Below are 16906 nucleotides of genomic sequence, written 5' to 3'. Positions count from 1 at the left end.
TAAGCAAAGTTCCTATTTATCAAGCGAACTACTTTCCTAACACATAGAACAAAAACAATAAAAATAAAACAGCGGACAGGTCTAAGTTATAATTGAAATATTACTTAAATAATGTGTCTAAAAAAAGGTTTGGACAAAATAAACACTGTTGTGTCGCTAATACGTATAACTCTGAGGCTTTCGCTTTTTCTGATGCTGAAAAGGAGACTGTGAGATATGACTTCAAAAACACCAAAAAAGAGAAAAACACTAACTATTTAACTAACTTAAGAGAAAAAAATTTCAAAAATGGAAATGGATGGAAACTGAACAAGACCATAAATGTTTCGTGTAAAAAATCAGTTTAAAGTCAAGGGTATATTTTTCAGTTCAGTTTTTTTTCTCCTTGGAAATTCTTTATTAAATGAAATCATCTGTTATAAGAAATTTATTAACACAATTTCCAAACATCAATAAAATCAGCCATTACATTTCATTCACTGCTAGGGCAGAGTTTATTTTCATCAAGCAATTGATAAGCTTTGTTAAACCTTTGGGAGTGGGTGCTTATTCAAAGGGGCAAGGGCTAAAAGCAGGTCAGGATAGGTACCAGTAAAAAAGTAAAGAGAGATAGAGAGAGAAAACAAGTTCTTGTTGACCAATGAAATATTTAGACTTTTAGCAGTCAATTTTACGTACTGTCAGACATTTACTTTCAGTGACATTCTTTGTCAATACCCCTATTTTTAACGTAATATTCTATCAATAGGATACTATTTTTATCACAGGTAAAACATTGGTATCGATATAATATTAAAAATAATTTAAATATAACTTAAGAAAATCAAAAAAATCATAGATTAAACTTACTTCATCTTGTAAGATTTGCAACCAGCAGCAAGTGATAACAACTGATGACCCATACATATTCCAAAGATAGGGACATCTGGAAACTCTTGCAGTAACTTCTTCACATTATCAACAGTAACTTGACACATAGTGGGATCACCAGGACCATTGCTAAGAAAGACGGCATCATATTCTAAAAGGTAAATAGCATTAACAATAAATAAGTTAACATTCAAAGATCAAGCCACAAGGTATCTAAAATGCTCCTATCACCTTTGTTTTTGAGCAGCTCCAAAAAGTCAAAATTCCAAGGAACAACAATAACTTGACAGTCACATTCAATGAGACATCGTATTTGGTTGTATTTTATGCCAAGGTCGATAGCGATTACTTTAAACTTTCCTCCTTCATTATAAACCTTTGATTTCTAAAATATTAAAAAAATGAATTATTATCCAAGCTGTTTTCTGTGTTTTCCTGGGTTTTTTTCTGAACAATATTGGAAATTATTCAAAGCCCTTAAAATCATCTTTTCTATTAGGTGTCAAATGATAGGGTCATCCTAGTCATAAAAGCTCAACACTGATGATTAACGTAAAAGTTTAAAAAGGTTAAAAATTTCTAGGAAATGTGTGTTGCTTTAAATTAACTTTATAAAGCTGTCACTATTCTTACCACACTTTTTAAGCAACTGCACATTTTGACATATTTAATTAATTATAATAAAAAAATAACCTTTGAAGAAACTTCAGCAACAAGGTTTCTTTTATTTGGATCTTCTAATGGAATCTGATCAGCATTATCCCCATCAACCACAATCTAAATTTTTGTATTTCTTCTGTAATATAAATGTACATATCCTAATTCTAGTTTTCATATTGGTACTTCTTGTTTTAGTTCTTTGCAGGTATATCATTAACCTCCCATTTTTTTTTTATTTTACTAGTGTTACAATCGTTATTGGTGGGCAAAGCCTTTACAAAAGCTTATAAACCAGGCTTGCATTCATTCTAATCATTGACTGTTATTTTTTTTATTCTTTAAAAAATAAAATAGAAAGTAAAATTTTTTACCTTTCCTAACATTGTGCCTTTTTGCCTTATCTTTATTGTCAAAGCTCTGGTGTCAATATCTAAAGTTAAAACATAGATGCAACTCAAGCATGGAATGATAAGCAAGTGAAAATCCAGCTGCTTATTTTGGTATTGACTTCTATATGAATGTAAAACTCATACAAACATACCATAAATTCCAGGTATTTTATGAGACTTCAGCCAAGAAGAAAGTGACTGGTCTGCACACCAATGACTGTAATCTTCGGTCAAGTCACCAACAATTAAACCATTAGTCCAAATTCGCTCAGACTCAAAAAAATTTGGCATTCCATACTTATCTTTAGAATTGTCAGGAATGCCATAATTTCCAATTAATGGATATGTAAGTACAAGAATTTGACTGTTGTAAGATGGATCAGTCAATGACTCAGGGTAGCCAACCATTCCAGTTTGAAATACTAAAAATCAAATGTAATTGTATAACTAACAGTCAACACCAGGCAACATTCTTAGTAACAATTTTTCCAGTTAATTCAATGTTTCATGTTAAAACTTTTTAAAATTTTGTCAATCAATCAATCAATTGTCGCAAAGTTTAATTAATCTAACAAGTCCATAAAAATTTGTCTAAAATCTGCTTAAAATTGAATTCTAGAAGTAATTTCAATATTTTTTATTAGAGAGCCAAATAAAGCTATATAGCTGTGATTCAGATTTGCTATATGTTTGCTATATGTTTTTGGCATTAAATATATTGTAGACATTTTTGATTTCTCTTTCCCCTTTTAAAAGATTTTTTAAACTTTTTTCAACATCTTTTTTCTTTGGTATTACATCACTAAAACATTCGTCCGAAAGCTGTATTAAGGTACAGGACACCTAATCTCTCCCATGTTCTGGTTATATTTAACTTGCATGGGTGCGCACTCTTCTCGCAGTATTCTCTGTGACGATGAAGGTCGGGCTGACTTATGGCATGGTTCCAAATGGTCTTCCGTCTTTCGTTCGAGTCTCAGTGTAATGCACCAGCCGAGCATAGGAGTGTCAGCATGAAGGAAAGGGGCTGACTTTAATGTTCTCTATACTTTTTAAACAAATCAATCACGAAGAAATGAATGTTAGGTAATCAGCATAATAGCCTTTTTCATCGCTTTATAATATTTTAGAAAAAGAAAAAATTCACGAGTGCGATAAAAAGCACTCGTAAATCTTTTTACGAGTGTGCGGGCGAGTGCGCGTGCGATCGCACTCGTCTCAACATGGTGCCATAACACCATGTTCAAATGAAACATTAAAAACGAATATTGTCATTAAATTTTGCTACAAAGTAAATCTGGGCAGTAACAAAAAATTTTGCATGCCTGAGGCCACAAAGAACTTTTTCTGCATTTCTATGCTCACTTTTTTAATACTGCTTTTGAGCTAAGGCAGTCGTCATCACCATCATCATTTTATTGTAAATTGTAGTAGGCCTATATATATCTTTATTTAACGACTTGGAAATCACAATTGTTAAATTGCTCATTATGAAATATTGTTAATATTTTATTATTAATGAGGTTATAAGGGAATAATGGTTAGAAAGTCAGACAAGAAAGTGGTGAAGGACGTGAAAGTTAAATCGGGTGTTTCCCAGCATAGGTTGCTGGTTTGTGATATTATCTTGAAGAGCGTAGCAAGACAATTTAGTGCAAAAGTTCAGCAGTTAGCCCACAATTTTCAGTGTGATAGTGACAATGTTGAAAGTACTTGGACTACTTTGAAGAATTGTCTTCTAGAAGCTTCTGATGATACCTGTGGGTGGATGAAAGGACCAGCTAGATATAGACAGACCTGGTGGTGGAATAATGAGGTTGACCAGTGTATAAAGAAAAAGAGGAAACTTTGGAAAGAGTGGAAGTCGAGTGGTAGTAAAAATATTTACTTAGAAGCTAAGTGTTGTGCTCGTACAGCAGTGTATAAGGCAAAATCAGAAGCAGAAAGAAACAGATTTGCAAATGTGTTAAGAAGGGAATACCAGCGCAATGAAGTATTCAAGATAGCAAAGCAAATGAAAAAGATGTTGTAGGTGAGAAGTGTATACATAATGATGAAGGTGTTTTGGTTAATACAGGGGAAAAGAAAAGGGTAGCTTGGAAGAATTATTATCAGAGCTTGCTTAACACTGAGTTTGATTGGAATGAGGATAATTTGTCTGATGATGTTGTAGAAGGGCCAGCTATGCAGATCAAGACAGAATGGGTAGTGGAGGCTATTAGGAAATTGAAGATTGGCAAGGCTGCAGGAGTCTCAGGTATTGTTGCAGAGATGATAAAAGCATCTGGATATATTGGAGTTGAGCTTATTACAAGTCTTGCTAATCAGATTATAAAAGACTGTGCTATTCCCAGTGAGTGGCAGTCGAGAGTAATAGTGAATTGTTTCAAGGGCAAGGATGATGCATTAGAAAGAGGAACTATAGAGGTTTGAAGTTGGTTGATCAAGTAATGAAAGTTATTGAAAGAGTGATTGATAAGTTACTTAGAGAAAGAATTGATATAGATAAGATGCAATTTGGTTTTGTTCCAGGGCGTGGCACTACAGATGCAATATTTTTACTCAGACAGCCTCAGGAAAAGTATTTAGGAAAGAGAAAGAATATCTATTTTGCCTTTGTAGATTAAGAGAAAGCTTTTGATAGAATGCCACGTAAAGTTATTTGGTGGGCAAAGACAAAATTAGGTGCGGATGAGTGGCTAGTTACGATGGTACAGTCTATATACAGCGATGTCAGAAGTCGTGTCAGGATTAACGATTCACTTGGTGATGAATTTAGTGTAAATGTTGGTGTACATCATGGTTCTGTACTTATTCTTTTGTTGTTTGTTCAGTCTTAGAAGCGTTGTCAATGGAGTTCAGGTTGTCCATGGGAGTTATTGTATGAAGAGAATGAAGTATTTCCAGCTTCAATGATGTACAACAGTGGTTCGCTAGAGATAGTTGAGAACTTCTGTTACTTAGGTGATATGTTGGGCAGTGAAGGGGGTGTTAGAAGAAGTGTTACTTGCGGGATAGGTTCTGCTTAGAAAAAATTCAGAGAGTTACTTCCTTTGTTGACTAGTAGAGTGTTCTCAATTAAGTTAAAAGGTAGGTTGTATGAGGCCTGTGTAAGTGTTATGTTGTACGGTAGTGAGACATGGGCAGTGAAGCAGAAAGATCTTGACGGTTTAGAAAGGAATGATATGAGAATGGTTAGGTGAAAGTGTAACGCCAGTCTGAGAGACAGAAAGAGTTCAGATGAGCTAAGAAGCAGGCTAGGTATCCGTAGAATTAAAGATGTTACCCAGATAAGAAGATTGAATTGGCTGGGGCACTTGGAAAGAATGGAGGGGGATAATTGGATAAGAAAGTGTAGAGGCTTTATAGTTCCTGGTACGAAGCCCAGAGGCAGACCGAGGAAGACTTGGCAGGAGGTTATAAGAACAGACTTGATACAGAGGAAGTTGAGTCTAGATCAGATTGGAACAGGGTCATTAATATACTCCGTCCAACCCATGCTAGCATGGAAAACGGACGTTAAGCGGAGAATGATGATGATGATGAGCTTTGACTTTTTAACACAAGAGCATTAAAACATAGCATGTCTATGTAAAGGTTTTCCAGTTAAAATTGCAATTTTCTAATCTTGTGAAAATGACTGTACTTTTCCAATTTGACAAGTAATAACGTTTTCATACATACCAACTTCACCAGATATACTTCTTTTGTCACCAAAAACTTTTCCAGCAAATCGACTTCCATCTTCTAGGATAAGTTGTGCCATTCTATTCTAGACCTATAAAATAATTTAAGCATTAATCATTTGAACTGAAATAGTTTTGAAAAGACAGCTATTTTTAACTGTAAATTGCACAAAGCAAATAAAGTTTTATTTATTTCATAGTTGTCTTTTGTAAGAATCCACGGGTCCTTAGATTTTCGTCTGTGGTAGGATCGTTATTTAGTGCATTTTTTTAGTATCACACACTGTGTGTACCTGTTTATCCATTTTTGGTTGTTTCAGTGCAAAAAATGTTAAGGTAGCCTTTTAAAAACAGAAAAAATTTTCAAACAATATCTCTGCAATCACCAGTGCCTAAAATATTGTTACATCCTATGTAATCACTGTGACCACCAAGAATTCAAAATGGCCAGTCAAGTCAATTTTATTGGTGGTCAAAAAAAACCATAATAATTGCATAGTAAAAGAGAGTCTTTAATTAACTTTGTAACTACTTATGAGAAAACATATTAAACATACAGCCTTTGTATTTTGCAACAGCACTTATTTTCAAAACATAAAACCTTGCGTCAGCAATTATTTGCCATGGTAAAATTGCACATAAAAAGACCATTCATTAGGACTTGTGCGACCACATGTGCGAAAAAGAAGCCAAAGATATAACAAAAAGGGAATGTTTTTATTCCCATAAAACATAAAAACTTGCATTTCACACACAACATTACGCTTAATTAAAAGAGTGGATTGAGAAAAAGTGTTTTTAAAGTGAGAAGGTTAATATAAACATGTTGTTAACTGTGTGGAGGCGTGTCACTCACTGCTGACTGAACAATTTAGATTAAAAGTCAAAAACATTTTTATATGTTTTAAAATCCATATTTTTAACAATTTTTAAAGAAAATTTATATACATATAGCACGGCTTAAATAATGCAGCTGTTTTGACAGGTAAAAAAAATTACGTAACTTTAACTGCACCACTTTTAGATGATAAGTTGTGTGATAGTTGCATCAGGAAGATCTATTACTTACAGTTGACGAGAAGCTTATACAAATACTGTAGTTAGTTATTTAATATTAGTGTTTCTAAAAAATATGGCTAGCACAACGAAAATAAGAAAGAGATCAATTAACTGCTGTGTTATAGGTTGCACGAACAGCTAATACTCCTTAGAAAAATGGAAAGAGACTGAATGTTCAATTCACGAGGGTTTATGTCATCATTCGTGCTCATGCAAAGCACTGTTTGGTAAAGCTGAATCTCCACTGGACGATATATTCGTGGCGATTTTTGTGAGGAAGAGTAGAAACCAATTCAACTTTTTGTCATGAACAAAATTGCAACCAATTAAATTTGAGTATTGATGACAATCGCCGTAACAAAATTGTCCATAGGGACTCGCCTTAAGGCACATATTATAGTTCAAATTATAGTTAAAAGATTGCATCCTAAAAGCATAGATTAGATGTGTAGGTTGCGTAATCCGTCTGAAAATTACTTTGCTAAACAAGCATAAAAGTGACAACAAAGATTGCACATAAATGCTGTGCTCGGAGCAGTACGCGAAACAAGCCAAGCTTTGATGATGCTTTATTTGTGTGAATGTTAAAATAAAATTGTGCCAGTACAGCATGGTTAGATTCTTCTTGACAACGATTCAAAATATTTTACCCAAGCTGAGTGGGCTACTCCCCATATTGGACTGGCCACTCCTGGAAATAATAGACAGGGTATATCTCTCGATATTTGTAAGGCTCGCTATGTAAAACATGCACATCTATCTATCTAGCTAGCTATCCATCTTAGCCCTTGACAGCCTGGGGTAATTTTGTGGATTTCACGAACATTGAGCAGCACAGCCAATGTGAGGTGTGAGCAGGAAAAAATATAGTTTGTTACACTCAGTTTAAAACTTACCAAACTTAAAGTTGTCTTTAAAAAATAGGTTTTATAAGTAAAATAAAATTACCTGATAGAAAGCAAGGAAACCGTCCCTTCTCACAGCTGCGGCCTGGACAACAGCATCACACACATGATCAATTGTGGAGCACGTGCGATTTGGTTGTGATGCCTCGATTTCCCTTATTATGTGCGATATGGCTGGACGAGGCAAAATCATTGCCTCAGTTAGCCGTGGAGGAACACCTCCCCGCCACATAAAAAAACATTCCTTTTTGGTGAATAAAATGCAATTTTGTCCGTCAAATTTTGTTTTTTAAACAGACTGAATCTCTGTCTTCCTCCTAAGTCAAGGACTGGGGTATCTCAAGTTGTAACGACTATTGACCGCATTTAATATTCAAAGAGATAATGATATTTTTACGTTGTGGAGGATATGCAAGTTTCCAAGTCGTTCCAGCAACGTGTCCTTATTATCCCTGCCGTATTGTATCGTATGTTATCGTTAAAAGTTGACAAAAAAGCGTCAGTTATCACAACGTGAAGATGTCTTTTGACTTAACCTGATGCTTCTAACGCAAGTACTGAATTTACTGTAACAAGCAATTTTGCAGTAGCGGATGAAAAAAGGAGAAATGTGTGAAAAAAATGTTAGCTTTATGTTCTTTATTTATTGCGTATAGTTGTCAAATATACAATAAAATTACATTATAATAAATTCCTAAAAAAATTATACAGCTCAGTGATATAAAAAACAATAAACGACGTTTTACAAAAGCAAAATGCAAAAACAAAAAAATACCTTATCTAAAACTGCAACAATAAATAAATTACACTATTATATACTCAGAATACTTTATCATTATGAATATGTATTTATATATATATATTTATTTAACATAACTTGTATGGAAAAATTGTTATGGAAAAAGTTCTGTGTAGGTCTGTTTTCAAAGCTATCTCTAAAAGTTATGTTAGAGATCTAAAGTGAACTTTAGGAACGAATGAAAGTGATTCGACTCAAGTGGATAAAATCAAGATGGATTTAATTTCTAACACAAAGAGAATATTACTGCTAAATCTAATGCTAAACATTTAAGTTTTTTTAAATACTGTTCACTTAGAGTTGATGCCCCAATCATACGGTATGTGATTCAACTTGAAGTTGTTGGATTTTAAAAGTTCCGCAAGTTGAGTCTTTTTTTCGCACGCTCCCATGTTATCGTGTACAAATTGAACAATCTAAATAACCAATGAATATTAATTTACTCGTTAACTTGTGAAAAAATCCACGGGTTCAGCCTTTAAATTCATTGGGAGTCCACCTGCGGCAACAAAGACAATAAAAATATGTCTTAAGTACTATTTCGTGTGTCCGTAGCACGACTCTTTTTTCTCAAAAAGAAAGACAAATATGGCGATTACCAAAGGAGGTTTTTCAACACGATACAAATAAATAATGACGACAAAGGTTTTTTAGACACCCTTTCGATATTGTTCTTTAAAATATTTAAACAGAAAAATAAGAAGGAAAAACTCACCTGGTGTTTATTTGAACCAAAATCTTCTTTGTACCATTTTAAAATTTGACTGACACACACCTACAAAATAAATTCACACACGAATGAAAAATATTGTTAAGATAGGAATAAGAAGGTAAATTATTTGCAACGCTTACTTCTTTTTTCTTCATGTCGACGATGCATCCATCACCTTCCAAGAAAGATTCTGCTGCAAGTTTTAACTGGTTATCAACATCCTAAGAAATATGCAACTTCGAACAATACATCATGTTTTATGAAAGAGATTACTTTAATCGTTCGTCTACTTTCAGTACTTCGTACTTCGTGAACTTAAATACACTGTCGTGAACGCGTGGAAAAATCCACAGGAATTCGCCTGTCGTATATATTTCCCGCATCGATATTGCCTGCTAGAACAAAGTAATTTGAATTACTTTTCCGGAATAAAGCTGCGTGGCAGCCATTTCGAACACGCATATGATGGATATTATCATTATAGTAATAAAAACGGCTGTTCCTCCTTTGAGAATACCTTTGTATTGCTTATAAAAACATCGTGTATTCCTGTCAGTTTAACACGAAGCAGAAAAAACTGCGCCACAAATTTAAAACAGAAGTCGTTTTATTAATACAATATGTTTCACTTTGTCGATAAATACACAAATACAAGATTAAGATTAATTCATCACTAGTTGGTTGTAGAGCAGTATCAGTGAGACGAAAAAAATTTAATCATATCCATTATCTACATATTCGTGTCAACAACCGACAAAAGAAAACAAACAACACACAAGAACAGCCAAAAAACTTACCTTCGCTGAATATGTTTTAATTGGAGGACAACTTTTTGCACCACAGACCAACGCAAAGTGGATTTTTGGTTCTGGTTCAGCCAATGAGATCTTCAAACGAGGATCAGATTTTGAAAATGGCTTTTTCAGAGAACCAATTGGTTTGCGGTTTGAACGTAGTACACCATTCTCAATATCATTCAACGAGTAGTTGTATCCACCAATCACATATGAGACTGTGTTGAAAAACTAGAAAGAACAAAAATCATCAATGCGGTGAAGAAAATTAACTTAGAATGATTTCCTCCGACGAGGAAAATGAAGCAGGGTTGCTTTCTGTTTTGTTAACTACAGCCTGGAAGTGAGTAGAATGCCCTCTTCACGTTGCTTATGGGTATCAGGGCTGTCCTGGTGTATATCTGTCTGCTTCTATCGTTTCCACCACCATGCAACAAATTTGTATATTGTTGCATGGTGTTGTACTGGGTTATTTGTTGTTGCCGTATTCAAAATGCAATTGTTTAATTCGATCTAAGCTAAAACAGCAACCCCACAAAATAGGGTTGTTATAAAGAAAATGACAAATAATAGAAAGTGACCTGACTGATGTGTTTTGGTTGCAAGATTTGCCTTGTTAAAGTTTATGAGCAGAAATGTTTACACTTTCGCCAAAATTATTATTATTATTATTCCGAATATTTATACAGAATATAGCCACTTCAGTGTTAGGAACAGTGTGGGACCTGTGTTCTTAATATTACACATTAGGTATACACCGGCATTCCCTATCCAATTTTCCTCACATGACATGGTTTGACCCGTAGCTGTGGTGCAGACACTTGCTAAACATGCTCACGCTGTGGACCGAACCACGGACCTTGTGATTGCGAAGCGAACTCCATAACCACAAGGCTACATGCCACAGATTTTACTGAAGTTTTTAAGTCTGTCCTAAAGCTTTTAAGTCTGTACTAAAGCATTTTTAGTGAAGTTTTAAACTTGGTAGTAAAGCTTTGAAGTTGGTAGTGAAGTTTTGAAGTTTGTCGCCGAAGTTTTGAAGTTGGTAGTAAAGTTTTAAAGTTTGTACTGAAGTTTTGAAGCTGGTACTAAGTTGTTTTGAACATTAACGACAGCTACATGCTTGGACTCAGCATGCTTGGACTTTTTATAGAGTTAGACCCCTGTTTTTAGCCCTTAAAGAGGAAATTTAGTATTCTTCTTAATTTGATCATTATGTTGTTGATGTGAATATCGTGTTTTATAAGAAACACTTAGGAAACATGAAGGTGACACTATAGGTAATTTCAACTGCTAACTAACAGATGTTAAGAAAATTGAAAAAGGAAATTAATAGATAGTGCAAAACAGCATGTAACTGGCTGGTAGAAATGAAATTTTTTGTTGTTGATTTCTCCAGATATTTAAATATGCATTTATGACTCAGATGATGATTAAAAATACGTGTTAATATATAGTAAACCAAACTCGACAAACAGTCATTCTATTTATATATTATTAATGTCACTTGAAATTACCTTATATCTTTGCCAAAGATTAACAGGTGGTCCTATAGTTACAAAAGCATGTATAACCAATGCATTATAAATATTGATGAAAAAAGCAAGTTTTTCCTTTCTAGTGGCACCTTCTACATTGACGCGATGAAGTTTACCAGTGTGTTGTACATACGCTTTAAACTTTGGATTTTCCTCAATTGCTTTGTAGTCAATTTTCTAATGGAAAAATGTAGGATATGTAGAAAAATGATTCTCCTTTGCATTTCAAAAATTGTTTATTTGTTCCTTTTACGATTTTCACAGATGAAAATAAAAATTTTTTTTACATAAATGACACTATAAATACCTTCCCATCTGAAGAAAGATGAGAATTATAGATTGATAAAATTAATTGACGTAACTCCTCTCCAAGGTCTGAAGCTAAAACACAAAAAATTACTTAGTTTAAAGGGCTACTGTAATAGACTAGATTTTCCTCCCTGTATCAAATAATTACCTTTCTTGAGAACTTTGAAATAAATGACTTTAGGCCACAAGACCACCATTTTTTGCCTTGTTTAATGGTAAACAAGGCAAAAATGGTGGTCTGGTGGCCTAAATTCTATGAGCAATAATTTGACTTATCCACAATATTCTATACCTATTTAACCTACCAAGTAATGGGCATTAACACTTTACCAATGCTCAGTAGATATAATGATAGCTTACCATTAAAATATTCTAATAGGTAAGATGAAAAAAGGCTAACCAATGTTGTTAAGTATTAAAAAATAAAAATTGCACTGCCATTCCTTTTAACTTTTTTAAGCCCAAATAGGTTAAGAATATCATGCATTCTTTAAATTTTGCAAAGTTATAACAGCACAAAGTTGTATAATCTTGTGTTAGAGAGCGCATCGGCACATATATTATATAGCTACAAGAAGCTTTGAAACAAAATAAAAAACTGATTGTCAATTGAAGTAGTTTGAAATAATTGGGAATTTAAAACTTTACTGGAAAGCACATGTTGCATCAATCAACATACATATCAAATTACAGCTTCCACGGTTAATTAACAACATGATCAAAACGTAAAAAATGACACTGTCATCTTTAGAAAACTGTGTATTAGGAAGGAATGGCACCTAATTTTAAAAAAAGGGGTTTAAAAAAATATACCTGGCCTTGGTTCACACTGTGTGTGTATACCAGCATTTAATGCTTTTCCTTCGTCATCCTCAATAAAACGATAAATTGAATTGTCATCCTTGAAAGCTGACTCCTTCTTTACACTGTGGCCAAAATGTCTTTCAACCAATTGCTGACACATTGAGATTGCAGCTTCTCGCTCTAATTATATCAAAATTACTCTAATAATCGCATTTATTAAAAAAAATCTGGTATATACATTAAAAAGATAATAAAAAAGTTTACCAAGATTTTTATTTATAGACAACCAATCAACTGCTTCTTTTCCAATGAAAGAATTTTTGTATGTTTTCAAATTTTTCTTATGTTCTTTGACTATACCACTATCTCTTAACTCATTAACCAGTTCTCCATATTCATCCAATTCGCAGCGAAAATCAAAAGGATTTGCTAAATATATAAATGAAAGACGAATTACAAAATACCAATGATGTATATACAGATTGAAATCCAATAAATCAATAATATGCTTTTGATGTATTTATTTGGAAAGGGGATAGTCAAAACTTTTACATCAGTTCTCAGTTGAGTTCCTTTCAAATGATAAAATTTAAAAATAGTACAAATCAGGCTTTTCACTGTTTTGTGAGTATTTGTATTAATTTTCAGCAACTTACATTTCAAACCAAGCATTACCTTGAAAAAAACTTCAACTAGACATTTTTTTAAACAACCTCTAAAATTCAATAAAGATATGAAAAAAAGGAAAGGCACATAAGCAAAAAAAAAAAAGAGAAAAAAACTGCTAACATGTCTTGTCATCTTCTACTGCAACTGGAGGCTTTGGAGCACTTTCTGGTGCTTCATTCTCTTGCACCAATTTTATCAAGCGATCCAATTCTGCTTTTTCCTGCAATAAATCAAAATCTATATAAATCACTCTGATCAACCTTGTACTTTACATATCTCGAAAAATATCAGCTTATACAAAAGTGGAATGATTAAAAGGTCTAAACTTTATATCAGCATTTAGATTGTTACTTCGTCATAAAACTTAACAAGAAGCTTTTTTAACACATCAAATATGTTGTCAGTTTTTATAGTTAGCATAAAAAAGGAATTTTTTTATTGGCACTTTTGATAAAATACACAATATTCAGAAAATATTATATCAACGCAAAGTGCACCAATATAACTGGCGAGATCCTAAATACAGCACTAGATGATGACTACAAATCTGGTCATGACTTGCGTGCGATCGCATGCGCACGCCTCATCACACGCCTAAAAAAATTTGGGATCGCAATATCCTGCATGCCTCAGGACCTGTGTGAAGAGCGATACACAAGATGGAAAATCAACAGTTTGATTTTCGATGCTTAAATGAAACTTTTTGCAGTTGAAGAGACTTTGAATTTGTACCATTTTCGGGTTATGCATGTCACACAAACTAAGGAATGCTGGATCGTCGAAGTGAACTCACTATTTTGTCATATAAATTTTAACATTCGTAATTTATAGAATAAATGATTAATCTAGCCAGTGATATCCCTGTTACCAAGCCCTCAAAACAGAAATCCCCTGTGACAGTTTTAAAATCCGTAAAACTTGCACCAGGCTTTTTGTTTATATTTTCTTTCTAATTATCTCTGGTGGTTCATTGAATGAATTAGCTTGTTTTTAATTATACTCCTCCCAGGAAGTTTTTTAGGAATCGCACGCCTACTATCCTTCATCGACTTCTAAATAGATCTCAGGCATCCAATGTTTGTCTCACGCTATTGCAATTTTAGGAGTGTGGCCTACCACACACTCACAACCAGGCTTTTGAACAATCTATAGATCAAATATAGATAGCCATTTCAAGATTGAAAGTTTTTTTCACATCTCTATGCCATCTTATAAAATACATACATCATTGAGTGATAAAGACTTTTATGCAGATTTATGGAAGAATAATTTATGTATGCCTAATTATACGTTACTACAAATTGTTAATAAACATTTACAAACATTTAGAATTAAAACTAAGTTAGAATTTTTTGGAGGTAACCTCTTTCTAGATTTCTGATAAAAAAAATTATTGACTTACTAATTTGTTTAAGTCTCCCCAACTACCAATATAAATTTCGTTAAAAAATATCTGTGGAACAGTTTTTTTACCAGTCCTTTCAATTACCAGCTGTCTGGCAGCACAATTTTTATCTAAATTAACATCTATATAAGATAGGCCAAGTTGTTCCAAGTAACTTTTTGTACGAATGCAAAACGGGCAGCCAATGACAGAAAAAACAATTATTCTTCCTTTCATTTCATTTTCTCTTTACCTTAAATAAATAAAATAGTACATCAATAACAACAAGTAACAACAAATAACAAGCAATGGTTTTAGATTTCTCAAGTATATTCTTCATAAGCAACCAAGGCTGAGATTTGTTCTAAAATTTAAGCAATTGCAAAGCAATGGCCAACAAAAAATTGTTGGAATTGTTTTCTTAATGTAATGACTTGACTCTGCTGAACTTGTTAAATTGCATTGGTGGGTGTATTGTAGCTATATTGGGTATATTTTTTATTATTTCCATTTCTGCCCAACTATAGAGACAACTGTATAGCTCTTCCAGAGTCAAATATGAATTTCAGTGCTTTCTCATGCTCAAACAATAAGCTAATTTTAATTAACCTATTGATAGTTTGAACTTCCTTAACCCCAGTCTGTTGGGGCACAACCACACGACAATAGCTGGTAGGTAGGTTATGCAACACTAAAGTGTAATCATGCTTTAGTTAGTCACACAATTCAACGCACCTGTTGGAGAAAGATTTATCAATAAATTTCGTAGTTCGTAAAAAAGCTCACCTAGTAAACTTTGAGAACAGTACGCTTGCTCCCGCAAAATAATTTCAGCTGACAGTCACATGCACGTTCTCCCTGGTTGGTTGCACTTTCTTTTTGGCATTGTTTGGGTATTTTCGACTGTACTCACTTTACAACGGCCGTTTGTTTTGAAGTTCACAGACCCAGACGGGCCGGCAACCCGATATATTCAACTGGTAAACCAAAAAAGTCGCAACCTCGTCCCCGAACTTTTTTTTTGTTGCTGTGCTGGCCGCTCGCATGTCACATCTTAGAAAGCTTCTAAATTTTCGCACGGAAGAACTTTTAGCCAATGTTATCACTTACTTAATCATTAAAAGTGCCGCAGTTAAGATCTATTATTTTCTCTTCTTTATACATATGCTTTTCACGAAATAAAAACTCAGCCACCCTGGCGGCAATATGTCATCCCAGAAATAGCACAGATTAACACCAAATTTATTTCTGTAAACACAAACAAACATCAAAAGAGATGCAACAAGAAAATGATGAAGCGAGTAATTTGATCCTGATTTACATGATCCTCGCTAGGAATTTTTGCCATTTTGATATGGATGGAAAAATATTTTTGTCAGGGTTGGAAATTGCAGCATTACCTGACTGCTGATGTGGTTCTTGGTTAGTGATGGTGACAGCTGCATTGAACGGTAACGGGTTGAAATATGACTCTGAGCTCTTTTGAGCTATATCCCAGGACCCGGACTGGTCAAAAATGTCATTTAAATTTAGTGTTTTATTTTTAAGAAAACGTTGCCGAATATGATTTCGCTCCCAGAAATAAAAGCAACACGAGTTGGCTTCCCCTTTATGTTGTGATGCAGTGCCCTTTGAGTAAAGTTGCAGTCTTTACTCAAAATTTTCAATACTTGTAGGAATTCATCCAAGTCTCTCCAGGTTGTTGTCGACAAGTAGCTAACAGATGTCGAGCAAAAACTTCATTTAAGGATCGTTATAGCGTCTGTATATACCGTGGATTCACTGAAATGCTCATATACACTTGGTAATACATAATTGATTAATATCGAAATTTTGTCAATACCTGTCAACGGCAAAATTGCAAGGAAGTTCTCAAAAGTTTTAAGTCAATACGTTAATTCTTTTTTAGCGGTTAGGTTTGTTAGGATTGCATTCGAAAGAGAATATAAAATGTTCCTTCTGGCGCAGTCGCGTGCGCGTACACAGTGACGTCACAGCAAATCCAATACCCTACAGTACCATACCATGTATAGCTATGGAATTCAAAGGGTAAAGTCCCTATCATACAGCGTTGAGTAGGGGTATATCGCTAAGGATCAATGACATCATAAAATGCAGCAAATAGGAGTCCAAAATTTCTAGCGAGGAGAAATTCCCTGATATTCATCAAAAATCAACGCATGCGCAGTAAAGACACGCTAGGTCGAGCAGAATGAAATCCTCCGACAAAGTAAAAATCCATACAATAAAGAAATAAACACACATACGGTGAAACAATTACGTGATGTCGCAAAAGATCGTGGTTTAACCGGGTATTATAAGCTACGA

At 33.9% G+C, this 16906-nt stretch overlaps 2 protein-coding genes across 3 annotated transcripts in view; both read right to left on the bottom strand.

Annotated features, from left to right (window-relative positions):
- The window catches only part of LOC130653926 (CAD protein-like), a 28074-nt gene extending 20331 nt beyond the window's left edge, over window positions 1–7743 (bottom strand). The window contains exons 1-7 of the mRNA XM_057456420.1: window positions 7613–7743; window positions 5604–5697; window positions 2072–2341; window positions 1902–1960; window positions 1564–1647; window positions 1102–1255; window positions 850–1021 (exon numbers count right to left, since the gene is read on the bottom strand). Of these exons, the coding sequence (XP_057312403.1) occupies window positions 850–1021; window positions 1102–1255; window positions 1564–1647; window positions 1902–1960; window positions 2072–2341; window positions 5604–5685 (821 nt within the window). The 5' untranslated portion in view covers window positions 5686–5697; window positions 7613–7743. The remainder of the gene's footprint in view (window positions 1–849; window positions 1022–1101; window positions 1256–1563; window positions 1648–1901; window positions 1961–2071; window positions 2342–5603; window positions 5698–7612) is intronic.
- A 450-nt stretch (window positions 7744–8193) lies between these two features.
- LOC130655498 (uncharacterized) lies at window positions 8194–15842 on the bottom strand. 2 transcript variants are annotated; one of them, XM_057458266.1, is made up of 11 exons: window positions 15365–15842; window positions 14597–14825; window positions 13315–13414; window positions 12790–12954; window positions 12535–12705; window positions 11720–11793; window positions 11392–11589; window positions 9878–10105; window positions 9221–9301; window positions 9084–9143; window positions 8194–8784 (listed from the first exon to the last, which is right to left on the bottom strand). In XM_057458266.1, the coding sequence occupies exons 2-11, from the start codon at window positions 14813–14815 to the stop codon at window positions 8659–8661; spliced, it is 1422 nt and encodes a 473-aa protein (XP_057314249.1). In that variant the 5' UTR covers window positions 14816–14825; window positions 15365–15842; the 3' UTR covers window positions 8194–8658. The 2 variants fall into 2 exon arrangements, with proteins under 2 accessions (XP_057314249.1, XP_057314248.1); XM_057458265.1 differs by having other exon boundaries at window positions 14597–14831; window positions 15365–15521.
- Window positions 15843–16906: the final 1064 nt, after the last annotated feature.

The sequence above is a fragment of the Hydractinia symbiolongicarpus genome, chromosome 8 (assembly GCF_029227915.1).
Source record: "Hydractinia symbiolongicarpus strain clone_291-10 chromosome 8, HSymV2.1, whole genome shotgun sequence".
NCBI lineage: Eukaryota > Metazoa > Cnidaria > Hydrozoa > Anthoathecata > Hydractiniidae > Hydractinia > Hydractinia symbiolongicarpus.
This window is presented reverse-complemented; position numbering and strand designations above follow the sequence as displayed.

What these genes read in the sequence shown, in the direction of transcription:
- LOC130655498 (XM_057458266.1), bottom strand. Translation starts at nt 14,815, where the DNA reads ATGAAAGGAAGAATAATTGTTTTTTCTGTCATTGGCTGCCCGTTTTGC. An exon ending in GTCTATAAATAAAAATCTTG is followed by an intron (nt 12,706 to 12,789) that starts GTAAACTTTTTT and finishes TGATATAATTAG; the next exon opens with AGCGAGAAGCTGCAATCTCA. An exon ending in ACAGTGTGAACCAAGGCCAG is followed by an intron (nt 11,794 to 12,534) that starts GTATATTTTTTT and finishes TTTGTGTTTTAG; the next exon opens with CTTCAGACCTTGGAGAGGAG.